At 43.4% G+C, this 26,484-nt stretch overlaps 2 protein-coding genes across 10 annotated transcripts in view; one reads left to right on the top strand and one right to left on the bottom strand.

Moving 5' to 3' along the window:
* The window catches only part of PDE8B (phosphodiesterase 8B), a gene marked incomplete at its 5' end in the record, with an annotated part of 391,344 nt that extends 374,755 nt beyond the window's left edge, over positions 1-16,589 (bottom strand). For all 5 annotated transcript variants that reach the window (XM_082621924.1, XM_082621927.1, XM_082621926.1 and 2 more), the window contains 2 exons: positions 8,480-8,546; positions 16,507-16,589. The remainder of the gene's footprint in view (positions 1-8,479; positions 8,547-16,506) is intronic.
* ZBED3 (zinc finger BED-type containing 3) lies at positions 8,797-17,328 on the top strand. Of its 5 annotated transcripts, none has more exons than XM_082621934.1 (4): positions 8,797-8,925; positions 9,736-9,808; positions 15,709-15,824; positions 16,526-17,328. In XM_082621934.1, exon 4 carries the CDS (start codon positions 16,540-16,542, stop codon positions 17,179-17,181), a length of 642 nt encoding a protein of 213 aa, XP_082478060.1. In that variant the 5' UTR covers positions 8,797-8,925; positions 9,736-9,808; positions 15,709-15,824; positions 16,526-16,539; the 3' UTR covers positions 17,182-17,328. The 5 variants fall into 5 exon arrangements, with proteins under 5 accessions (XP_082478060.1, XP_082478061.1, XP_082478058.1 ...); XM_082621935.1 differs by lacking the exon at positions 9,736-9,808 and adding an exon at positions 12,126-12,165; XM_082621932.1 differs by lacking the exon at positions 9,736-9,808 and having other exon boundaries at positions 8,797-8,995.
* Positions 17,329-26,484: the final 9,156 nt, after the last annotated feature.

A 26,484-nucleotide genomic window follows, 5' to 3' on the forward strand; every position in this document is an offset into this window, starting at 1 on the left:
TCCTATTGAGTCATGGGGAAAAATAACCACAGTCTATCATACTAGTAAATAGGAATGTAAAAATAGCTTCTGTTTGGAAGTGCAGACTGAATGTTAATGTGGCCTTGAGCTTATTTCAAGTATTTTCATTAAGCATTTTTTATTTTTTCAATTTCATCTTTGCAACCTGAAGTTCCCCCCCTATTAAACCAAGGTCAAATAAGTTCAGATGCCACTTGAAAAACCTTGAGATCAATGTGCTCAACTCCCTAGGAAGAAACCGAAGGCAACTGTTCTTTGAAAACAGGCCACCATGACATATAGGTCATTAGTTACTATAGAACAGGACCCCTGAGGGTGGGGCCCATGGCTGATTTTCTTCAGCTAGTCCAGAGCAGGAAATACTGTGTGCAGTGGGCTCCTCGTTTCTCTTTGCCCAACGCTCCTTTTTTCCAGGAGGCAGGAATTCTCTTCACTGAAAATTGCCCCCCTACTCCAACCTCTGGTCAAGTGAGAATGGCCCAACCTGGTCTCACCTGACCAAGCAGGTGAGACGGCCAGCCAAGGCTGGGTCTCGTTGAGTCCTTTCCCAAGATCTTTTTAATTAATTTATTTATTTTTAAAAATGTACTTATTTTATTTATTTATTTATTTTTGGTTGCGTTGGGTCTTCGTTGTGGTGCACGGGCTTTCTCTAGTTGCGGTGAGCGGGGGCTACTCTTCATTGCGGTGCATGGGCTTCTCATTGTGGTGGCTTCCTGTTGCAGAGCATGGGCTCTAGGCGCATGGGCTTCAGTAGTTGTGGCTCACGGGCTCATAGTTGTGACTTGCGGGCTCTAGAGCGCAGGCTCCGTAGTTGTGGCACATGGGCTTAGTTGCTCCACGGCACGTGGGATCTTCCTGGACCAGGGATCGAACCCGTGTCCCCGGCATTGGCAGGCGGATTCTTAACCACTGCGCCACCAGGGAAGCCCCAGATCTTTTTAACTTAAACGAAAGAAAGAGAGCACGACTGGGGACACGTGAGCCCAGGAGCTGCTATAGCACAGTGTCTGGCTGAGCGGGGAAGTCAGTCTGCAAGAAAGAGCCTTTAGGCCTCAACTCTCTGGTCCGGTTGCTCCTCCGGCAGCAAGCCGGTACCTTCCAGGGATTTGTTACAAGAGGGATTGCACGTCCTAGACGAGGCACTGTTGGTCTACGGGGGACGTGTAGTCCACTTGGATTCTGCTCAAAGCCACGCTGAAGTCACAAAATCAAAGAATTCCCTGATGCCATTTATAGACAGGTCCTGGGCATCTCATGTAACTCGTCTCATTTAATCCTCATAACAACCCAGTGGAAGAACATATGACTATTATCCCCATTTTACAGGTTCAGGTTTTTTAGATCTTAGGTAACATGCCCACAGTCAAACCGTCACTTGTCTTTTCCCATTACTCTGAGGGCAAAACTAACACTGGTAACATTGGTCGGCATCTGAACCCCTTCCTAACCATTCTCGTGACGGCATAAACTACAAAGACAAATCTAGACTAAAAGCCTGATGCAAACAAACCTGTTTTTTTAAAACAATGGGGCTAGCAAGTGGGAAGCTGAGCCCAGTATCTGAAGCCCGCCCAGCATGCCCATCAAACTGGAGATTTCATTCACACCCAGATATTGATTCCGCACACCCGCACTAGGTGGTGCAGCTGAAGGTAGAATGAAGGAAGAACCTCCGATTTCTATGGTATGTGCCTTTAAAAAATATATACTTTCTATTGTGGTAAAATATACATAAAATTTGCTATTTTAACCCTTTTAAAGTGGACAGGTCACTGGCGGTAAGTACACTCACACTGCTGTGCAGCCACCACCATCCAGCTCCAGAACGTTTCATCTTCCCAAACTGGAACTCTGTACCCATGAAACACGAACTCCCCATTCCCCTCCTTCCCCCCCCCACCCCGGCACCCTCCCTTCTACTTTCTGTCTTTATGAATCTGACTACTCTAAATACCTCATATAAGTGGCATAGTACATGTTCTGCATTTTCAATCCCTCTGCGTATATACTGAGACCTACTATTTGCCCAGCACTGTGCTAAGCTGTATGGGGGGAATGTATAAAATATGAGATCTGATGTCTGCCACTGAGATCATTACAGGTGACCTGTGAAGGCAAGGCTAGCTTCTAGGATCTCTCTCATCTAAATTTCCCGTCCTCCAAGTTTGTATCATGCACTTCCACATCGCGTAGTCTAAGAAGTCTTCATAAAAGTGGCGACTTGAGAAATGAGAATGACGTGTGGTTGGGAAGAGAGGGAGGTTTTGAATTAATTAAATCACTCACAAATCCAGGCAGCCTGGATCATCCCAAGCCAACCCAGGAAAAGCCGAAGGGCCACAGCATAATGACCTGGCTTCTCTGAGGACAAGATGCTGAACTCTAGATCTATGAATCAGACTTCCGTTTGTATCCACAAACCACACGTACAATGGTTTCCTATTCTCCTATTGCAGAATAAGACACAAAAGAAAACCAAAACCGTTTTGTTGTTGTGTTATTCTTTTTAATTATCTCAGAGAATAGCCAAACCAGCTCTTTTGTGCAAGTCTGTCTTTTTTCCTTTGGCAGAAGAAGCTACTAAGAACTTCTGAAACTTGTGCGGAATGTCTGACCACCAGGGTCAGGTCACATCAACCTTGACCAAGGCAGGGGACACGGACCCCTGGGGAGATAAGCCTCCAGATGCTCACCCTAACAGTCACATCAGGCCTTCAAACAAGCAGTATGGACGCCACCCCTGACGCTCCAGCCCCGCCAGCACTTTGAGCAAGTGTCCAATGCAGCCGCACCCAGACAAGGCTGTCTGTGCAGGGGCGCCACCCACCTACCATGGCTCCTCCTGCCGGGTCTGCTTTCCAAGCACAAGCCCCCGCTGGGGACCCTGGTGGCTAAGAACAAGAAGGCCTTCACTGCTGTCACTCATACTGCTTTGCCTTTTCTGTCCCCCTGCCCTTCTTCCCTTTAAGATGTGGCAGTTAAAAAAAACAGTATTCCCTACTTTAAGACATTAACATTCCTTAGCGTGTCTCACAGCATGTAGGTTTGATTCCGACTGTCCATTCAACTGTATGTTAACAGAAATTGCAAATGTGGGGCTAAGTGAAGCAGCCAGAAAGTGCACTGTGGGTCTTTGCAAGGCATTTTACAGCCCTGGGAGAAGGAAAATGTGAAATGGCAGCCAGTGGGTCCTACCTGGATACTGCAAGCCACCCACAGTCGGAGGCATGCAGTAGTTTATGGTGAATGGATGTACACAAACCACAACAAAATACAGGATGGTGGATTAATGGATTCTGAAAAGGGGTGGAAATTCAGAGATAAGTCCTTCTATTATTTCTTCCTAATAGTTCTGAGAAATAGAAATCAATTTCTAAGGCCCATCTGAGAATTCCCATAGGAAGAGAGCCATTTTTTTCTGCTACCAGTGTCTCCCTCTCATCCCAGTGACCTGGAAGAGGTCACCGGGGGAGCACGACTCTCTAGAGGTGCGTACCACAGGGATGCTGCCCTCTGAGCAGCAACCCAGGCACCTCAAGCACACCAAAGCCAGGAAAAGACAGGAGGGAGACATGGAACCACAAACCACACTGCAGTTACACGTACCAATTCCGTCATCCACCCATTCTCTTGCTTATTATTTTCTGCTACATATTGAATTGGTTGAATCTTAAAAATAGCTTGGTTTTGGCCCACAATATTGCAATATTGGTCTACCTGGCTCTAGTCTGTTTTCCTCCTGCACACCCCATAGCCTTCCCTGAAGTGGTATACTTAAAATAGAAATCTTACTGTGTAACTCTCTTGCTTAAAACTACCTCCAGGATAAACCCCAAGCTTAGCTCACTATGTTTCAAACAAAAAGAGACTTGCACTTATATATAATTGTAGTGAAAATGTCAAGTTTCAAAGGTAAGTTTAAAAAACTTCCTAAGTCTCCAAGCCAAAAGCCAACCAACAAAATAAAGTCTATAGTAACACATTAAATGACAGAAAGTGATAAAGTTACAAAAATGAAGAAGTTGGGTCTGAAAAAGCCTAAAGGTGAGGATTGAAAACAGTTCATCACGTGGGGATAACTTTTGTTACAATCATGACTATAAATATAAAATGAAGACATTATTTGAAAGGCACACACACAATTATTTAGAGTTAAAAAAAAATAAAGCTTCTTTATTTTGGTGTGCATTACTCTCCCTGCTCCCCCATCCTACCTCGTGTGATTACCTCTCAAGCTACTTGCGTCATAGTTTTTGTCTTAGTTACTGCATTTAAGGGAACACAAGCTAAAAACCAGAGTGGTGCTAGAAAGCAGAAGCTTAAAACCTGTGAACCTCCAAACCTCAGGATGGGATTCTGGAACTGGATTATTTACCCATCAGATGGTAACAAGGATCTCATTTCTAGTGGTAGGTGGAGCGATGAGAACCCTTGGTGCGCTGTGGCGTTAGGATTAGGATTCTCACCTGTGATGGATTAAGATGAGGAACAGATGAAAGGGAAAATGGTTTATTCAGTAGCTTTGGCTGACCCTGTAAAACATACACATCCAGAAGCAGCTAGCCTGACAGACCATTAGAATAGCCTATGAAAGTTTCAGCTAAGGTGCCATTTGTATCTTATAGGGATGGGATGCTGTCGTCCAGGGTAAATTGTATACATTAAATAAATGATTTAATGGGTCTATGTCCCCAGTGGCTAGAATACATGGGTCCTCAACACCATATAAGCTTTCTGGGGACTTCCCTGGTGGCGCAGTGGTTAAGACTCCGCACTCCCAATGCAGGGGGCCCGGGTTCAATCCCTGGTCAGGGAACTAGATCCCACACTGCTGCAACTAAGAGTTCGCATGCCACAACTAAGGAGCCGGTGAGCCACAACAAAGACCCGGCACAACCAAAAAAAACAAAAAACAAAACAACAACAAAACACTGTATAAGCTTTCAAGCACCACAAAACCTGGATCCATATTGTGTCTACTAATGTCAGCATTAAAAGTAGCTACATCATACCCTTCTTTTCCTAATCCTCAGCTCCTCAGACTACCTTTTAATTTTTCTCTAAGTCAGCTAAGCTGCAGGCAGCTGCTAATCACGGCTCTCATCCTCACCAAAAGAATAATTCTGAGGCTCTGACAAAGCCCATATAGCAAAAACACTTTTCCGGCCAGTCTTCCCCATCCTCACTCCCCATTCCTGCAACTCTGTCTGATTTTGGGGGGCAAACTTTTCTTCCTCCTTCCCTTTCTCTCTTTTCCCTTTTCTTCCCTCCTTCCCCACTTCCTTTCTGCCTTTCCTTCAGACACTGCCAAAGATGCATATAGTTAAGGAAAAACTAAGTAATTCAGGGAATTGGGACAAAAGGAAAATAAAGGTAGGAAAATAAAAGGTTAGCACATAGAAAAGTTTACCATATGGAACTGGTAGGTGAGTATTATGAGTTGAATTGTGTCCCCTGTGCAAAAAAAAAATACGTTAAAGTCCTAACCCAGGGTGCCTCTGAATGTGACCTTATTTGGAAATAGGGTTTTTGCAGATACAACCAAGTTCAGTTGAGGTCATTAGGATAGAGCTTAATCCAAGCTCCATCCTGGTGTCCTTGTAAGAGGGAAGATTGGACACACACACACACAAGGAGAATGCCACAACAAAGGCAGAGATTGGAGTGATGAAACTGTAAACCAAGGATTACTGGCCACCGCTAGAAGGTAGGGAAAGGCAAGGAAGGAATCTCCCCTACAGGTTTCAGAGGGAGATGGCCCAGCTGGCACCATGATTTCAGACTTCTAACCTCCGGAACTGTAAGAGAATAAATTTCTCTTGTTTTAAGCCACTTAGTTTGTGGTACCCTGTTACAGCAGCCCTAGGAAACTAATAGTGTAGGCATCCCATATTTGACTCAGCCTCCTAGCAGCTGAAATAAGCAAACAGTCCAATAAATGAACCACAGTGCCCACAGGATTCAAAGGTTCCATTTGTTCATGGGATGCAGAGCTTTCCATGACATGAGAGATCAGAGAATGGTCTTCTCTCTGGGTCCTACAGAAGAAACACTGTGGGATACGGTGGACAACTGTAGTTGATGACATTATGATACTGATCGTGATAATGAATTTTATGTAGCTATGTCCTACAAACTACCTCACTGAAGGCAGATGGCATGACCCCAATGGAAAGTTCATTAAAAGCACATATAGGAACCAGAAGTGAAAGAGGAGACATTACTACCAACCTTACAGAAATTAAAAAGCAATACTATGCACAACTGTATACCAACATATTAGATAACTTGGATGAAATGGACAAATTCCTAGAAAGATGCAAACTACCAAAACTGCCTCAAGTAGGAACTGAAATCTAAAAGACCTAGAACCAATGAAGAAATCGAATTAGTAATCTAAAACACTACCCATAAAGAAAAACTCAGGTCAGATGGCTTCTCTGTTGAATCCCAACAAACATTTAAAGAAGAATTAATACAAATTAGTCACAAAATCTTCCAAAAAATAAAAGAGGAAGGAATATTTCTCAACTCATTTTATAACGCTGTATTACTCTGACACCAAAACCAGACAAAAACATCCAAGAAAAAACTATAGACCAAAAGCACATATAGGAAGGATGTATTGTACCAAAAGAGTGTGGTCCACATACACAGCTCTATAACTTCATGTCTTTGAGGCAACCTCCATAAGTAATTTTCTCAAACTGGGTTTTTGATAAGGATTAGAGAGCAGATTTCAAGGCTATAATCTCTGGCAAGAATCTGGAGAGTAAATATTCTGCATTATCAATGAAATGTAAGTCCTTATGCTTTGCCAACTTCCAGGGCAGAAGACAGAAATGAGATCCTCTTATTTATTTATTGTGAACAGCATGTTGAAAGTTAAGGGAACTGCTACCACCAAAATAAGAATTAAAGACTGTTTTTCTTGCTGAAATTTGAACAAAGAGTGTGGGGCAAAGGAGAAGACCTATTAGATATTTTAGATATATTTTATAATTTGATTTAAAATTTAATTTAAAACTACAAGAAAGATTTCAGATTCTAGGAAATTTTAAGCATTGACTTAAACACAGAAAAGACAGGCTCCTTTTCACTGGACTTTAAAAATAAATCCAAAACACATCTTGCGAACATAATAAACATAATCCCAGGAATCCAAATTCTACCCTTTTTTAGGTCTTAGTTAAATGCTGCCACTTTCAAGAAGATGTAGCTGTTCTCCGTTTAGTGTGGCACACAAAGGTTTCCTCTTACAACATTTTTCACTTTCTTCCTGGAGTTGCATTTGTCTTACTGTTTCACTGAAGTGTAATCTTCTTGAGGGCAGGAATGGTGTCTTGAATTCAGACTCTTACTCAGGTATGGGATAGTGCTTTGGGTACAAATAGCACTAACTAGAACTAAAAAATACCATGTGTCTCATTACACGGTCAGTTTAAGGCTAAATGGATTTTTAAGGTACTCAAAGTGTTAAAGCCTCTTGTTAAAAGGATTGTCAGGTACAATAAACTTTAAAATTTTGTTTTTGAATTAAACCATGAATAAGAGATGGCTTTAATATGATCCATTTATACTATGTACTTTTAATCAGATGTCCTCAGCTATAAGTATGGACATCTTTGGGGAGAAAAGTAGTAACCTAATAGTTAATCTTCACATTACAAAACTATCCCTTTGAAGACATCCAACCAGTTTCTTCTTCTGAAACCATTCTTGGAATGGTAAGGAGAAACCCCATTAATAGACTGTGAAACTCTGGTTTATAGAAAGAATGAGGTTTTCAGAAAGAAATTACTTAAACCAAAGTATGTAAGGCGGATTGTATTATTCTAACCAGTTATTTACTCAACTTCTTTTAAAAGGATTATACAATCTCTGCCCATTGTCATGTGACTGGCAAGGCTTCCTTATAAGAGGAATATACTTTCTGGCCCCACTGATAGGCCCTGTCATGTTACTTGCTTTGGTCAATAGAATGTGAGCAAAACTGAGGTGAGCAGAACTGAAGCATGCAAAATGTGAGCTGTTTTCAGTTTTAAGAGCAGCATGTGCCAGTGGTTTATAAGAGCTGATTATTACATTCCCAGAAACTTGGCAAGCCCCTTGTTAAACTGTTTGTAGCCTGAAACGCGCCATGGTGGGAGTATTTACATCATGGAAAGAGTAAGCACTACAAATCACTACTCCTCCTCCCTCAAGGTTGGGTCCAGCACACAGTGAGCGTGTCCCCAAAAAGTTGGTCTTTCAACCTGGAGCCTGCAAGCCAGGACACCAGTGGAGGAGAGCCAAAGCTGCCTGCAGCAGATGTAATTTGCTTGAGAAATGAATCTTTGTTTTTGTAAATTACTGAGTTGCAGGGGTTGTGTGTCACCTAAGCATAATCCACCAAAAGCTGACTGATACACCATGCTAGTGTTACTAAGTTTTAGTGAACACCAATGAGCCCTACCTTTATCTGTCCAGACCCTGGTTCAGGGGATTTCTCCTAACGACTTGTGCCATCACACACCTTGAACCTGAAAGGAAGAAAAATACACTCAGAGACTCAAGCCCAGGAATCCAGGTCTTGGAAGGTTACTATAAAGATATTAAAACAGTAATTCCATTTTTAAAAATCACTAAACTACTGCATCATTTTTTTTTTTTTAAACCTGGGCAAACACAAGTCTGTCGCTCATGGACCTGGACGGTTTAGGAGTGATTCCCTAGCCCTTTCAACACCAGGTCACACGTTTCCATCCCGCCTTTCCACTCCAGGCGCATGAATGGAGCGCTGTGTCTTTAAGGGGGACGCGGCGCTGAGGTTTCCGCACAGGACAAAATGTCTGCGAGGATCCTGGAGGGGATCGGCCGATCCCAGACACCCAGCTCACCTCCCGCTTCGGGGGTGATGGGGTGAGTGTGGGCTGCGAGACTCGCGGCGGCGGCGCGTGCCCACGGGAGACTGGGGAGTCCCGGGGGACAGGTGAGGGATCGCGGGAAGCTGCCTGGGGGCGGCGGAGTGAGCTGGGACCAGCCGGGGGCCTGGCGGGGGATCGCAGGGCAGCCAGCGCCCCGCAGACTCAGACGCGCAGGCTTGCCAGTGCATGGGGTGCCGGGCGTGCCCTTCGCGGTCGTGGGATTACCGTTATTGTAAAAGATGCATTTGGACCCGGGATTCTGCGTAACGCCCGGTTCAGTTTCTTTATGCGCCTCATTTTTGCTCCTGCTCTACAGGCTCCCTTCAAAAAAGTTATTCAGGAATATCGAAAGTCATGTGCTCTCCCTTTATTAAAGTTGCCTTATTGCAGTCAGTCCTTTAACAGGGCAAGTGGTTGGCGGCCCTTTCTCTAATTGAGACTTTCTGAATGTTTCCCACTTTGGGGAGAAACCGAATGCAAGCCAGATGCTCAAACAAAGACCCCGATCCCCACCGTGCTCAAACAAAGGAATTTTCTGATCCTTCAGGAACAACATACAGGAGCAGTTTGCTATAATCACTTACACTAACCTAATGCCCGAAGTTTACCAAGCAAAGTTAGTTTTCCCTCCTTGAAAGAAAAAAAAAAAAAGTACCTGCTACCATCCGAACTTCTAATTAGCCAAGACTACAAAGATGCCGTGTTTAAGAGAAACTGTTGTAGAAATAGCTTAATAAATTGACATAATTAGGGTAATCATTTTCTGTACTTTTCATTAATGTAATTATTTATATACATTTTTTAGCCAAAAATAGCTTGAGGCAGCTGACAATGAAAAGTATACAACAATGTATGCAAAGACCAAGAGCCAAAACCAGGTAATTCTTAATTAAAAAATCTTTGTTACAGAGCTCTTCAAAGTAGGGCAGCTTGAAATCCCACTAATTCATATTAAATAATGCATCTTACAAGATGAAAATGGATCAACACCCTTCTTTTTAGGAACACATGTATTAAATAAAATAATGTAGGCCTGAAATAAAGGTCCACTTAGGGAAGAAGCTTCACAATTTTCATTAAAAAAAAATACATTAATAGAGAGCGTTTCTCAGCCTTTTAGCTAATGGAAGAAGTATCTAAAATTTTGGCTTATGACATTTAGAGAACATCTCTGATTTACCAGTTAATTAGCTGTGGGTCCAGTACATTTTTTACAATCCATGTGTAACATTTTTCCAAATTTTTTCACACTTAACCCTTTATTCCCTAACTGAGGTAGCCATCCTTTACAGTTTGGAAGCATTTTTACTTCATCTAAGCCTGGTGACTATAGCCTAATTTTTCTAACTGTCTAGATTTGTTTATAAATAGATTAATATATGGCAGTAAATTAATATTTCGAGAGATGGACAGGTAACAGATGAACTGTGGTTTCCTTGATACCTCAGTTGTCAAGGCTAATTATTTGTTATAATTATTATATTCTGCTTTGATTAAAGTTACTGGTGGATAAAAATGTTTTTAGTGTTTTCACATAAGTCTGTGTGGATTTGACATTAGGGTGAATTTCTCACCTAAGATCCAGCCAGGCTCAACCTATACATATTTGTTTGTAACTCTGCTAGATTAATCCAACTAAAGTGATTAGACTTGACCATGCAAGGACAAATAGAGCTTTCTGTGATTTTTTTAGAACACTGCCTGGTTCTTTGACCTTTAGCCTGCCTGATATTTTGTATGTGTACAAGCACAAGTGTAAAATAATAAAATTAACTTTTGTGGGTGGTCTATAGGATGATTCTCAATGTTATAATCATACATTGTATGTATACACCCATATTTACACAAAGTATTCATCCAGGTTCTGATCTCTTCCTTTATTCTCTATATTGGTATTCAGGGAGATCATATTGAGGAATATGGGTTTTAATCTGATAAGTTATTAGAAGAATAAAACTTCTTCAGAGAACATCAAGTGCAGAGGTAATTAATATGAATGTCTTATCTTCCAGCAGCTTAGACTTTGTATCATCCCTTCCAGATAATGGATACTGGAATGAAACTCATCATAGAATTCAGAGGCATCATACCATTAATAGTACTCTCTCCCTTTCCAAGAAATAACTAAAATCTACTTTTTTGTCCAGCTTTTTTCCCCCTGAAATTGGACTCAAACATTTCCACTTTGTTAAATTAATTTCATGCTAGCAGTGCATTTATTTAGCTTCAAGAAATTTTATTTAAAATACGAGCTGGGAAGCCTAATTATACAACTAAAGAACTGGAACTTTATTAGAGTCAGCACTAATGGTGATGTGTTTTAGTGAATGTTGTACCCTGAGCAAGGTGGGGAAGGGAAAGAATGCTTAAGCACGTGTATCTGCATGAACCTTTGTGTTAGGGTCCCCAAGCCCACCCTTCCCCACTCTTCATGAGTGAACACTGCTCTGATCTTTACCATGGGTGTCAGCATCTTGAAGCATCTCTCCCCACCAGATGGTAGGCTTCCAGAGGGCAGGGACTATGTGGTGCTCCTCTTGGCAGCCTGGGCAGCAAGCACGTGCCTGGCCCTGATCAGGTACACAAGGAGAGTCTGAATGAAAGAGTGGAAGAAGTGAACGGACGTAAACGAAATAATCATTCATTGGCACCTTTCTGGTAGTTTTTAAATTGTTTAAGGAAAATTAAGAGAGCTTTTACTTTCCGTTTTCTTCTTGTTAGCTAACCAAACAAGTTAATAGGTGTTCAGTTTGGGGGCAGTACTTGGTAACGAAGAAATGCATATCACAGGACTCCAGCTAACTAGGCCTCCCTATCATCTTCTACCTGAGTGATGAGCCACCTATTTTGCAGGAAGATCAAATGAGGAAGTGAAAATAAATTTGGTTGGGGGTGGGGAAGTGCATCTATGATTCTTTTTAATTTGTTTTTTGTATTTAAAAATCCCCAAGAGAATTCTTCCAACTTAAACTACTTCCTCTATTGAATAACAGAACATGTTAAAGAGAAAAACAGCACTGCCTTTTAGCCACTAAGATCTTCACGTAGGCATGTTTGAATAGTAAATACTGGGAGCTTCCTTTTGTTCATGCTTTGAATTGATATAGCACTGGCAGTCCGACAGTGACATCTCGTGCGTTATCTGATTTCAGCCTATTTATTAGGGGCAGCTAATCTTATCATTTCTCCTGACAGATGGGGAGATAGAGACTCCAGTGAGCTGGGGCTAAGAAAGGTAAAGTCGGGCTCATTTCATTGAATGCAGTGTCCCCGGAGTACCTGCCCTATGCAGGCCCTATGCCGGAGAGATGAGTGAGGTGGGCTGCCCTGCCATGGCGTCCTCCATCTTACGTCAATATAGAATCTCCTTCTGCTCAGGCAGGGCACAGCGAACCACCCACACTGAGGAAGCTCACACACTGGGATCCCTCCAGGGCCAGATGGCAGCGCACTATGCCCCATGGGATTGTTCCCTCCAGTCTCCAGAGTTAAGGCTGCCTAGGCCTGCCTGAGCTCACATGCTTGAGGATTGTTTTATAAAATTACTCTTTATTTATGTATAGACCCTGCCATATACATACTCTACCTAAATGTATACACATGATCACGTACATGCTTTCTCAGCACCCTTTTTCTTTTCCTTTTGTCTTTACCTCTTCCCCTTCTCCTTTCACATCAGCTGCCACCCACGCAACCCATAGTGTATCTCCTTATTTTTCTTCATATATATAAAAAATCATTAATCTGTATATCCTATACAGATCTACTTATTATTTAATAAGAGTGAGATCATATTATACACACTTTTATGCATCTTGCTTTTCTCCCTAAACAGTTCCTCCAGAAATCCCCCTGACAGAGCTCCAAGCCATCCTTTTTAATGGCAGCATAATATTCTCTGGGTTGACTACACATTATTTACCCAGCCATTTTCCTGCTGATAGGCATTCTCTTGATTCCAGTTTTTTGCCATTCTAAATAATACTATGATAAACATCCTAATACATGTTACTTTACATATTGGTACTTTTACTTCTACAGAACAGATTCCCAGGAGTTGGATCCCCAATTATATCTATTTTTAATTCTTAGAAATTGCAGATTGCTTTTCCTAAAAGCCTTCACATCTCCACTAAGCATGCATGAGCATACCCTTTTCTCTGCCCCCCTTCCAACTTTGGCTGACAGACCTCTTCATTTTTGTTAGTGTGATGGATCTAACATGAGACCTTATTGTTACTTTAATAGCACTTCCCTGAATATAAGTGGTGTGCATCTTTTCACAGATTTCCTGGCCATCTGATTTTGCTCTTGGGTCATTTGCCTACTCATATTTCTTGCCCATTTTTCAATAGGCTTGTTTGTCTTTTTCTTCTCAGTTTGTAAGAGCTCTTTGTATATTAGGGTCGTGGCTGAAGATTCTAAGACTTCTCTCCCAAGCCAAGCTGACTTCCAAGCCAAGCTTCTCTCCCTCTGCACTGTAGGGATGGTTGAAGTGAGCTCAGGGATTGCTTAGCAGACCTAGGAAGGCTCTGCTAGGAACGACTTGTGGCCACAGTTACTGCTGGTCACTCTTTAGAGACTGAGTCTGAACAGAAGACTCTTTTGAGCCAGAATGTAGCTGTGGTCGGAGGGCTGAGAAGGTGAGGCAGTTCTGAACCATGCTGCCTTCCACCGGTTAAGACCTCCGAGAGTGAAGCCTTGCCAGGGCAGAGGAGGTCCCTCTGCCGCCCTCAGAGGGGCAGCACTCTGCTGGCCAACACTTGTGGTGCTGCTTGTCCCTGGCTCAGATGAGGGCTCGAATAAGTCTAAAGGATTAAGACATCAAAATCAGTGATCAGTGCTTCTCATCCCTGTTTTCCACCTTAAGTCTTAGAACAGATGCCACTCCTGTATGTGGCACTCCTCTGGGCATCCCAGATTTTGAAGAAACCCAGAGACATCTTGTAGGGAGGTAAAGCATGACAGTAATTAGTCACCTCTGGCACTTGTAGGGGCACATCGGTTATAATTGCTCTCAGACTCTGGCAGAGGTAGGAGAGTCTGCAGCAATACAATTTTCAACCCCCAGCTCAAGAAAGCATATCAGAATGCAAAGCAATAGTCTTAATGTTATACAAAAACTTTAAATCTCTTTTTTTTAACATCTTCATTGGAGTATAATTGCTTTACAATGGTGTTAAATCTCTTTTAATTTATAAAGTAAATATAGGCACTCATAATACTACTATTCTCTCCACTTCTCTGTATGTCTAGTAATTTTTTTAAAAAGGCACACTCTGGAAAGGTAAGATTCTAATTTAGAAGGAATGGAATTCTAAAAAAAGAAAAAAGAAATGTAGAAAAAATTTTAAGTAAAGCTGGATAACAAAAAACATCTCTAGGGCTTCCCTGGTGGCGCAGTGGTTGAGAGTCCGCCTGCCGATGCAGGGGACACGGGTTCGTGCCCCGGTCCGGGAGGATCCCACATGCCGCGGAGCGGCTGGGCCCGTGAGCCATGGCCGCTGAGCCTGCGCGTCCGGAGCCTGTGCTCCGCAACGGGAGAGGCCACAACAGTGAGAGGCCCGCGTAACGCAAAAAAAAAAAAAAATCTCTAAGCCTAAAATCTGGTTCTGTTTACTAAACACAATGTTTACTAACCACAAAACAGTTATCCTTGAAGGGGGTCTGTAACTCCCCTCCTCATCCCACCACTCCAGCTTTGGGGACTTTAGTGATTTAGTAAATCTCTTGGGGGAAATCTAGCCTTTAATTTCTAAAGACCTTTTATACTAATTATCATGGGTAACCATGTTCAAACCAATGCCTCATATCAGAAGATATGTAAATAGGTATTTCTTTTGTTAGAAGAGGACTGGTACTTATTTTTTTTATTTTTTTTTGGATGATTCTGGTAAATTCATTCTTTTTTTTTTTTTTAATTCAAGAGATGTTAAATGTCCTGCCTGATCTCAGTGGACTTGCTTGGTGGGAAAAAAACAAATGAGGTTTAGAAAAGTGTAACGCATCTGTAACAAGACTATTAGCAACTGAATTAAAAGCTTCACTAAATACTATTATTAAAGCAACATATTTTTCCTGTTTTCATCTTTGTCTTCAGTCATCCCTAGTTGCCTTTAATAAAAGAGATTCTGGAACTTCATCATCTCCACTGCTGCTGGTTCAAAACCTGACAGTAGGAGCGGGCACTGGCTATCTCACTGTCTGTTATTCTCCCACCTCGGCCTGAATTTTCCCGATGAAATAAGTTCTCAGGAGAGCTCCAAGTCTGTCATATATTCTCTTATTATTATTTTTAAACTTTCAAAGCAAATTTGTCTAGAATCACACATTTGACCCTTCGTGAAGTTATTTTTTAAAGAAGAAAATTCACCTTTTCTATCTTCCCCCCTCATTTGATAGGTATAACAGTGGGAAATGTTTTCTTAATAGAAGAGACCTGGCAGTGATAGGCACTGTGTTGTATTTGGATCCCTTTAACTAAAGGTATTTGTTGGACAAATCAAACAGCTATTACTTCTATTTTTCTTCCTTAATTAAGAGAATCCACCAAGCTTTTTGTCTGGCAAATATAGAGTGCAGGCCATTTAGTTGGGATAAGCAATATAGAAAACTAATATTTTTTTTTTTTTTTTTTATGACTGGAGCACCTCTGAGAGGGTCGGCAGAATGAACACCAGAGGGACATGGCACCATCCAGGATTTCTAGTATCTACTTTCAGGGCTGTTGAATTGAATTTCTTTTACTCCACTGCCTGTCGTCTGAATTTACTCCTAGCACTGCTGATGGTTCCTGAGAAGTCAGAAGCCACACTTCAGTGTTTCCACCTGAGAACCTGGGCTGGCTAGAAACCCTGAGGCAATGATAGAGATAGCCCACCGCCTGATTTGAAGGTAAAAGTTTAGAAAACTGCTTTGTATATTGCTGTTTTCTAAATGTGCGTATTTTAAAAAACATTTTAATGATTTTTAGCAGTCCATGTTTCTCATAAGCACGGCGTTTTTAAAATCACAAAAACAAAGATATTTTTACCTTGGAAAAAGCTGTCTCCTTGAAAGCTTTTTGAAAAGCTGCTCAGTCCTAGCACTGTCACCCTTAAAGTCTAAGAAACAAAATTTTCATTCCTGAAACTTTTTTTCCCCACTCCTTTCTTGTGCAACACTGCGAGAAGAATTCAAAAGGGAGCCTTGCTCGTTGTTGTTTTTTTAAGAGCGTAAAGGAGACTAGTTAAAACTAACATATACATACAGCACTTATTTAGCTTATTTTTATGAGAAGCTTGGCTTCCCAGTTTTAATCTTAGTACTTGTTAGCCAGGGAATCCAATAAATTTCGAAGAAAATTCCTGGTTAAGGAAAGAAGGGCTAGGCATTTTCTACCTTCCCCCGCCCCACCCCGAGGAATCAACGGTTAATACCTACTGAAAAAGAAACGCAAGCATCTACCCAAACTAACCGCAGGATTTTTATCAGTAGTGAGAGGGAGGCATGGTTTCTTGACAGGCTAACTCTCGTCCTAGAAGTTGTGTGTTGGAGCGTGTGTCCGTGTGCACATGTAATTTTGTGGTCGTCTTACCCTGTGTCCCTCGGTGCAGGCGCTGCCTAGAGAATGAGGAGCGACGAAACGGCCGTGACCATGGAAGAGACGGGCGGGCCGGACGCGCTTGAGGGCCGTCTGGGGGCGCCGTACTCCGAGGCCTGGGGGTACTTCCACCTGGCGCCGGCGCGCCCCGGCCACGCGTCGGGACCCTGGGCAACCTGCCGGCTGTGCGGGGAGCAGGTGGGCCGCGGCCCGGGCTGGCACGCGGGCACCGCGGCGCTGTGGAAGCACTTGAGGAGCGCGCACCGGCGGGAGCTGGCGGAGAGCACCGCCCGCCGCTCGCCGCCCGTCGCCCCCGGCCCTGCCGCGGCCGCCGAGGGCGACTGGGCGCGCCTGCTGGAGCAGATGGGCGCGCTGGCCGTGCGCGGCAGCCTGCGGGAGCGCGAGCTGGCGCGACGCGAGGCGGCCGTGGAGCAGGGCGAGCGCGCCCTGGAGCGCAGGCGGCGGGCGCTACAGGAGGAGGAGCGCGCGGCGGCCCAGGAGCGCCGGGAGCTGCAGGCCGAGAGGGAGGCGCTGCAGGCGCGGCTGCGGGAAGTGAGCCGCCGGGAGGGAGCCTTGGCTTTGGGCTCGGCCCTGCTGCACGCTCCGCTCAAAGAGGAGCCCGAGGGGGACCCCAGGGACGGCTACGTCATCACGAAGGTCTTCCTGTAGCTTTTAGCCGCTCCCCCACCCCCACCCCGGGCCAGCGCTACTCAAAAAGTGTGGCCCGCGGACCGGCGTCTTCAGCCTCGCCTGGGAGCGAGATCTCAGGCCCGTTGCCGCTCTGCCTAATCGAAATCGCCAAATGTGGGGTCTTGAGAAGCACTTCGAAGGCCAGGCAGAACCAAAAATCACTCCGTGGTCCTCCGGGGTGCCTGGGAGCGCAAGCCCCAGCGGCCTCCAATGCTGGTGGCGTTTAGTGGCATCCGTGCAGGGGGTGGTTTTCCTCTGACTGCCTTCGGAATGAGAGCTCCAACAGCCCTGTGAACCTAGATCACCTGGAGCCATGGCCATCTTGTGCCTGGTGACTTTGAAAGGACAGGAGCTTCCTTACACACCAAAGACTATCACACCAGGTGCCTGTACACCAGCCAGGGCAACCCAGGGGAGAGGGTGCATGGAAATGATAAAGCATTTTTACCCAAAAAAGAGTTTTCCTCATTTCCTAATGAGTAAATCTTTGATGAGTAGTCTTTGCCCAGCACCAATTTCTGAACGGGAGAGTTTCCAAGACTGCTTATTGCCCTGTCATTTCTAGTGTCTTAGGTAGGCAGTCCTGGAGAAGCCCTCTTTTTTGCTCCCCTCCCCAGCTTGCCCGGCAGTACCAAGCACCCTATCTTACCTCCGCCCTCTTTTTTCCCCTGTTTCAGAGCCAGTGGCAGCTGGGCTGTTTCCCCACTTAACTGCCTCACACCTGCCGCCTTACTAGCAAGACATGACCCCACCCCCTCCTTGTTATTAGGAAGGGAACTTCTGCCCCCGCATCTCCACAGTCCTCACTCCTGGGCCAAGGGGAAGGCACCCTCCCATCTGAGGCCACCTCCTCCTCTCATGTTTTCATCCATTCCTCTTCCACCTTTCCTGGGCCCTTCCTCCACAACGTTACCTCTTTTCCTCTGTCTCATTCCCTCCCTTTCTTCAGAGTCTTCCTCTTTAGCAATGCCCCAGTCTTCCTTGGACTGAAAAGAAAGACTCCCCCAGCCTGGATGCTCCCAACTGAGCACCCCCTAAGCAAGGACTGTCGAGCAGTCCTTGCTGCTTAGATTTCTTCCCCATTCCTTACTCCTTCACTCGTGGTCAGCTTTTCATGCTACACTGGACTCTTAAGAAGCCACTACAGTCTCACAATGGCTGAATATGATGATTTATTTTCAGCCTTCATTTTGCTTAATCTCTCCCTTCTTGAAATTTTTCCTTTGGTAGATGGAACTTGCTTTTCCTCCAGAGAATTCCTTTTCCTGATGTAGACTGATTTCCAAACAGTTTTTCTTCAGGTCTCTTTTTTCCTCATTTTTCTGAGAATTTGAAAATGTTCAAGCATCCAGAAAAAGTTGAAAAGCTAGTACAATGAATACCCACATATACCCTCCACCTAAATAGTTAACATTTTTGCCATATTTATTTTTCTTCCCTCCACCCCAAACATGAATGGCATTTCATCCCTAAAGTATTTCAGCATGTTTATCCCAATAGCCTCTAAGATAGAGTCCTTAATTGAAATTCCCTAATTGTCCCAAGAGTGTCTTTTTCTCTTTTCTAAAAAACAGGGCCCAGTTAAGATTCATACATTACTTCTGATTATAGCTCTAGTCTCTTTTAGTCTAGAACAGCCCCCTTACTATTTTTTTTCCATGACATTTACTTTTTTAAAAGTCCCGGCCATCTTATGTATGTCTTATAGACGTCCTGTATTCTGGATTTATCTGACTGTTTCCTTAGGCCAATTTATGTACCCAATCTTGGTTCATCTACCTGTAGAGGTACAATAATCACCTCTGTGCCAGCGACTCCTGACTACCTCCAGCCTTGAGTGTTCTTCCGGGTCTATCCTTCATGGCCAGTCCCCTGCAGCATGTCTCCACCTCTACTTGCATATCTTGCCACAGGAGATGGTAGGGGTAATTCTATTCAACTCTGCATCTCCACCCCTGACCCAATAACTAGTAACTACTGGGCTCTTAAAAATGTATCAGGTACATTTACATGTATTATCTCACTTTATTTCCACAGCAGCTCCTTGGGGGGCAGGTATTAATACTATGCCCATTTTACAGCTAAGGAAACTGAGAGAGGGGTTAAGTGGCTTGTACGAGATTACAGCTGGTAAGTAGCTGAGTCGGGTTCCAAATCCAGTCTCTACCTGCAGATGCCATGCTCCCAGCTGCCGTACTGTCGGCCTTGTTACTCAGTCACCGGAGCTGACACCTGTCTCCTTCCTAATTCCAACTCCAGGTAGTACCATCAGTGACATTAACATGTACTGAGCACTCACCATGCCAGAGCTGTGCTAAGATGCTTCACAAGAATAACTGCCTCTGCCTACTATGCAGCAACCCCACGATATAATTACTCTTACACCCATTTTGTAGAGAAGAGACAGGCTCAGGGGAACTAAGTAATGTAGCAGCAGAGTAGGATTTGAGCACCCATCTCAGTGAATCCTAGGCCCCTGATCTATTGAGTCTATTTCTACAAAGTATCACAGCTGTCTTCCTTCTGATGCCACCTGCTCAGCTCAGGCCCCATTTATCATTCATCTGGGATTCATCTTCCCATCCTTGTCTTCCCACACTGTCCCCTACTTGGCCAAAGGAACTGTCCTAAGCTGACATTGATTGTATCACATTTCCTGCTCAAAGGACCCCCAAGATCACCCATCATCTACAAGCTCTAGCTTTGTGGCTTGACATTCAAGTCTCCTCTACCCCTGTGCCAGTCTTATCTGTCCCTTCCCCTACGCATGCTGTATGCTTTGGCCAAATTGGACTCCTTGTTCTTCTGACATGCCCTGGTCTTGGCACCTCTGTGCCTCAGTTTGCCTTTCCTCCATTTAAAAAAGCCCCTTCAATTTCTAAGTGTGAAAAATCCCGCCCATTTTCTAAGACCTAGCTCAAATTCAACTGCCTACATGAAGCTTCCCTGGATTCCTCATCATTCAGAGATGATTCTTTACTTCTCTGGACTCTCAGCATTTTGTATCTCAAAACCCTTAGAAAGGCCATCTAGTGTGTGGCTCTGTGGGTTCCTGTCTTACCTCCCTTGCCTGAGCCCTTGGGAGTAAGGATGGAGTTCATTCATCCTTCTACTGCCCCAGTGACTTGCCTGTAACAGCTGCTCAATAAGTATTTGAGGCATTGAACTCAGTCTTTAAGATTTTCACAAGTCTCCTCAAATTATTAATATAATTATTCATTTATCTTTAATCCTCTAAGTAGAATTCCTAACAAAAAAATAGCCTAAAAGGAAGTAGCAGTAAATTTTTAAAAGCTGTTTAGTCAATAAAGATTTAATAAGTGTCAGTTATTGGGCTGCTTTGTTTGAATCCAATCACCTAGTATGTCATCATCAGGAACACTTTTCTTAAAATTATTTTCTTCACTACACAATTAATAAAAATGCAATGCCCCACTCTACGAAGAAAAGGTGAAAAAAAAGCCCCCGAAGTCCTGTCACCTTAGACTGCTATTAACATTTTAATGTATTTTATTCTTTTGTCTCTTGCAATTTCTGTATTACTCTAATAATAGTATGATCTTTCTTTTAAGTATTGAAATTTAACTTCTTCATGTGGGCTTCATAAGTTGGGCTATAAGATCTGAATCTGGACTTTTTGGAAGGAAAAAAAAAACTTCTACAAATGTCACTCATCAGTTTCACCAGTTGTTAGAACCACTAGAATAAGCAAAGATTGACTTTCAGAATCTTAACCGCTCCTTCAAAATAGATGGCTAATGGGAGCACCAGTAGCCTGTTCAGGGGATGGGGAAAGCAATTAGCCTGACTGATGACTTACCACTGGTTGTGGGAGTTATACACTTTTTACAATTCTGCATTGCGATAACTTTTTTATATCAAACATAAATTACCTTTATAATTAAAAATAAAGTTACTTACCTCTTGCAAATGGAAAATCCTTACTACCAGCATTCAGCTTCCTTATTTAAGATAAACAAAACTTCCAACACAAGAACTGAGATAATCTGCAATTCCAGAGAAGCCTAGAAGGAAATGCAGCCCTTGTCCAGTCCAACTCCATCATTTGACAGAGGAGAAAAATGAGCCTGAGTGGCTCGTCCACTCTTAGTGGCTATGATGGCTCACCTGACTCCAGCCTCCTCATCAGATATTCTGCCTCTTTGGCCTTGAGGGCTTCTGCTGACTCACCTGGCAAAGCACAAGGGCTATCAGGACCAACTGGCTAAGCCGGCATCCTGTCAGCTAAGAGCTGGGATCTGAAAGTGCAGAGGTGGGTTTGGGGATTGCATCAGCCTCTCTGGCTGTGGCACAGTCTGCTCACAATTAGAGTTGTCACTGCTAGTGGGTGATGGTGACATGCCTTGCGTATATTGGCAGAGCTTCCTTGATTTATGTGACTAGGCTTGCTAAAAGCACCAGCCAGCACTGCCTTTGAGGGCAATGCATGCAGTGGTGAGGTGGATGGCTGGAATTGGGATGCAGAATGCCCTGAACCTGACTCCTGAACTCCTGCCATGATGTAAAGTGATCAATCACTTCTTTAGGTTGAAATTTGTCAGGGAGGAGGGGGTGTGGGCAAAGCAGGGTAATGACAACCAAGGCTGAAATAGCTAGGGCCCTTTATGCACCTAAGTATTCATCCTTGCAGGCTGGAGAAGGGAAGGGCTTGGCTTGGTTTGGGCTGAATTTCTACTTTAAACGGCTGTCCATGTCTTAATGTCTTAGAAGGGATTCATAAAAACTGAGCTGTTGTTTTGTTTTGCTGCCATGGACTCATTAGGGAATTCTATTTCTAAAGGTTTGATCTTCTTACCTTTCTACAACTTGAATCTGCTCCTTTGTCTGGAAAATGGATGAGGTGATCCTTAAGGCCCCCTTTAGCTCCAACATGCTTTGATTACATAAAATACAGTGAAACATCAATCAATCTTTGAGTGAGTCAGTTGTTCTGTTTAGATTTTCTTGTTAATTGCAGATTAGAAAATGTTGAAAGTCACATATGTGTGTTTATTAAAAATAATAGTATATCACACTTCTACAGAACTGAGGTACTAACTCTATGGGATTCACTACCTAGAACTGAAAATGTGTGCAGTGGTAATGAGCATGCTCTCCCATACCATACTCTTTTTGTCTTCACAACAACCTGCTGGCAGGACAGGTATAACCATCCATGTTTTACTGTGAGGCTCCATGCTTCAACAAGGTGAAATGGCCTGCTAAAGGCCACACAGCTTAATAAGTAGCAGACTGGAGGCTGGACCTCAATCTGTGGTTCCCAGTCAGACTTGGGACCAAAGAGTTGCACCTCCTCCACAACTCTCTTCTGGCTCACCTCTTTACCAGTGCCAGGACCTCTGCATCATGGCTTGAGTGTTTGCTGACACTTGGGTCAACGTTGGCTACTTCCCACCCACGAGCTCTGGTGCTGAGGGTAAGCAAGGCAGCTTTCCCAGAAGAAGCAAGGTTGGCCTTTATTAGTTTCCTATTGCTGCTGTAACAAATTACCACAAACTTAGTGGCTAAAGACAACAGATTTTATTATCTTACAGTTCTGCAGGTCAGAGGCCTTGAAATGCATCTCGAAGTGTTGGCAGGGCTGTGTTCTTTTCTAGAGGCTCTAGGAGAGAATCCGTTTTTTTGCCTTTTCCAGCTTCTAGAGGCTGCCCACATTCCTTGGCTTGTGGCCCCTTCCTCTTCAAGGCCAGCAAGGACCAGTCTTTCTCACGAGGCATCACTCTTCTCCCTTGTCCACATTTAAAGGACCCTCTTCTTAAGTTCAGTTGGTCAGCAGCCTAATATCATATGCAACCTTAATTCTCCCCTACCAGGTAATACTGCGTTTCCAGGGATTAGGGTATAGACATTTGGGGAAGGCGGGGACGTGGCAGGCATTATCTACCCACCACAGCATTATACTGCCTGACCCAGGTCTGGGGGGTGGGGGTGGGGGTTTAGAAAGGCACGTACCTGATGGGGACCCCCTATTCCTCAGGAATCAACACTTTACTGGGGGTCCTAATATTTCCCTCTTGTATTAATATTTTACTCAGCCTCTCTGCCCAGTGCAGGGAGTCCTCATAGACTTTTCTGAGAAAGATACCTAGAAGGTGACTATGAAGAATGCCTCTGGGGGGAAATCAGAGGCCTCCAGAGTTCTGAGAACATTTACAGATTTGTGGCACTGAGTAGGATCTGGCTGACTAGGAAGGCTGGGGGTGTGTGTGCGAGGAGTTGATCGAGCCTTTGGAGTCAGATGTGAATTAAACTCTAAGCGTCCAAAAAAAAAAAAAAAGAGCATTCAAATGTTATTAGTGAAAATGTTGAAACATAAAAAAATAAAAGTAAAATAACATCTAAGCTCCCAACCACCTATGTTAGCTGTCACCTTGGCAACCAGCTCAATCTCTCTGAAATCCAGTTTCTTCATCAGTAAAATAGAAAGAAGACATACCTTACAGAGTTGTTATAGATTACTATTTAGGCAAATTCTGATATAGTTTAAACTCAATAACCATGACTTCTTTTTTTCCTCTTACCTGAATGGGAGCTCAAAACCAATCCAAAGGACTTCAGAAAAAGCACCCTGGGATGATTCCCGAGAGGAGAGGCACATAAGCCACAAAGGTTTGCCAAGTCATTTTCCCTCATGATGGAACTATTTTTCTATCAAAACATAAATTTCATACCTGATTTGCCAAATAAGCTAATCCAGTCAAACTCAATATGACTACAAAGGAATCTGACCAATCTTACAATATATCAAAACCTACCCATTCAAGCACTTCTGCCTTCAAAGTTGTCACCTTTGAAGACTATACAGTTATTCCAAAAATGCTTCCATGCTTAAAACACTTCTGGAATTCCTCTTTTAGAGTAGCTCTTGGAATTTCTGGCACATTCTTTAAAACACTCTAAAGTTGGCAAATATTCATCTTACCAGGAAAAGTTGATTTTTGAAAAGAGCCGCCAGTTACTCAGAGCCCAGTTTGGTGAATATAACCAGATTAACATTTCTTGTTAATAAGGTGTGATTATAATAAAGCAGTGATAATTCTGTGTTCGTGTGGTTCATAAACTGGCCTTGAAGGTGTTGTACATTAAGTTTAAGTAAAGGGAGCACAGTCGTAGTAGAGAGTAAAGCCCATTTGAGTGGGTTTATGATGTGAATGAATTCAGATAGCCCTGGGAGTCATTACATATTTAAAATAGTACTAGATGTTTATGAAAATCTTAATTATGACATTCTCTAAAATCTGATTTCATAGTATTAAAATGAAGGCTTTAAGGAAAAGCAATAAATGCTAATGAAAGCTTTATTATTTCAGTATATATTCTCCTGGGCCTTTGGTCAAGGTGAGTAATGATCAGATGAATGAGCTGGCAGAAGTCTGTTAGTAATTGGAAGCTAAGTAACACACTACCACATGTTTAAATATATTTAATAATATTCCACCACCTTTTCCCTGTCTTGCTTTCTGGGCAATGAAACGTAGATGAGGGAATTTCTGGGCATTTTAACAGAGATGAGGAAAGCTAGCTTTCTGTTGGAAAAATTTCTGAAAGTCATTCTTACTCAGCAGACACAGAACATTGTTTGCCTCCATCACATTAGCTTCCCCAAGTGTGTCTGCTCTTCATCCTCCAGGGACTTTTTGATTTAAATGTTTTCCATCAACTCCAATTTCTAACAACCTGATCAATGTTGCTTTTTTTTCTTGGTACTTCAGTGTTCTATTGTTCAGACTCAGAACCACAAAACCCCAGTGTCTGAGCAGGCAGAGTTACTATTATTTCAGGTAATTAGAGGAGATACATAATCAAATGAGGGGCTGCAGCTTCAGTAAGGTTCTACAGTTGTCTACATATCCAAAACCCTTAAAAACATGACTAAAATATTTTGAAGGCAGAGTTTTTAAGATTTCCCTAAACAGGTCTGATGTAGAGACAGATCTGAAAGCATTAAAAACAACAACAAATTGCCCCTTCCCCTCCACCCCAAGAACTTAGGCTTTTGAAAAAACTCTGAAGTGAACAGAAACCATTTTGGATTAATACTTTTTTTGAAACTATCAAGACCTTCATGTGACTACTTGGCCTTTGCAATCTACCAAATAGTATCTAAAAATAAATGTAAGCTCCAAGACTGCAGCAAGTCTTGCCCGATTTGTTTACTACTGTATCCCAAGTGCCGAGAATAGTGCCTGGCCTATATTAAGAACACCTGCTGAAGGAATGCATTGCTGCTGAACTTTTATTCTTATATAACAGTATCTGAAATCTAGTTGTTCGAGTTCTCCCTGCAGCTCCCCTGCTCCCACAGGGTACTGAGGGCCAGGGTGACCTGCGAGACCTCCCTATCATTTTCTCCAATGGCTTCATTTCCAAAGTCATGCAAAATCCACCCCTTGTTTGAGGATGACCTCAAAGGGTCACCCATGATACCTTCTACCCTTTCTCACCGTCTATCATCTACCGGTCTCCTGTTCATTCTCCAATATTCATTAAGAAACCCAGCTCCTGATGCAGTCTTGTCCACGTATCATCACCTCAGGGAATGAAGACGACCCATCCACTTACTCGCCTCATCTGTCCTCCTCCCTGACTTCTACTAATAACCACCATCTCTGCTCCAGGAGTCTACTCCCAACCGCGCCCTTGGTATTTTTTTTCTTTTTAATAAATTGATTTATTTATTTTTGGCTGCGTTGGGTCTTCGTTGCTGCAGGCGGGCTTTCTCTAGTTGCAGCGAGCGGGGGCTACTCTTCGTTGCGGTGCGTGGGCTTCTCACTGCGGCGGCTTCTCTTGTTGCGGAGCACGGGCTCTAGGCATGCGGGCTTCAGTAGATGTGGCACGCAGGCTCAGTAGTTGTGGCACACCGGCTTAGTTGCTCCACGGCACGTGGGATCTTCCCAGACCAGGGCTTGAACCCATGACCCCTGCATTGGCAGGTAGATTCTTAACCACTGCACCACCAGGGAAGCCCCAATACGCTTTTTAAAATCAGCAATGTAATAAGAATATTCTCTATCATGGTATAGACAGTTCTATCTTACTCATCTGAATGGCTACAAAGTATTACATAGTAGGCCTGCATCACAATTTAACCAACACCCCAAGTCACCACTAATGGATAGCTGGGTTATCTGGCAGACAGTTACCTGCCCATTCAGTAGCCATTGTCCCCCTCTGCCTTGCTCACTGAACCTGATGTTGTTCCAACAAGCAACATGTTCTGCCCTAGGTGATAGTTCATGATTGGCTTAAGGCAAGTGAGAC

The sequence above is a fragment of the Mesoplodon mirus genome (genome assembly GCF_964341445.2).
Source record: "Mesoplodon mirus genome assembly, chromosome: 5".
Classification (NCBI taxonomy): Eukaryota; Metazoa; Chordata; class Mammalia; order Artiodactyla; family Ziphiidae; genus Mesoplodon; species Mesoplodon mirus.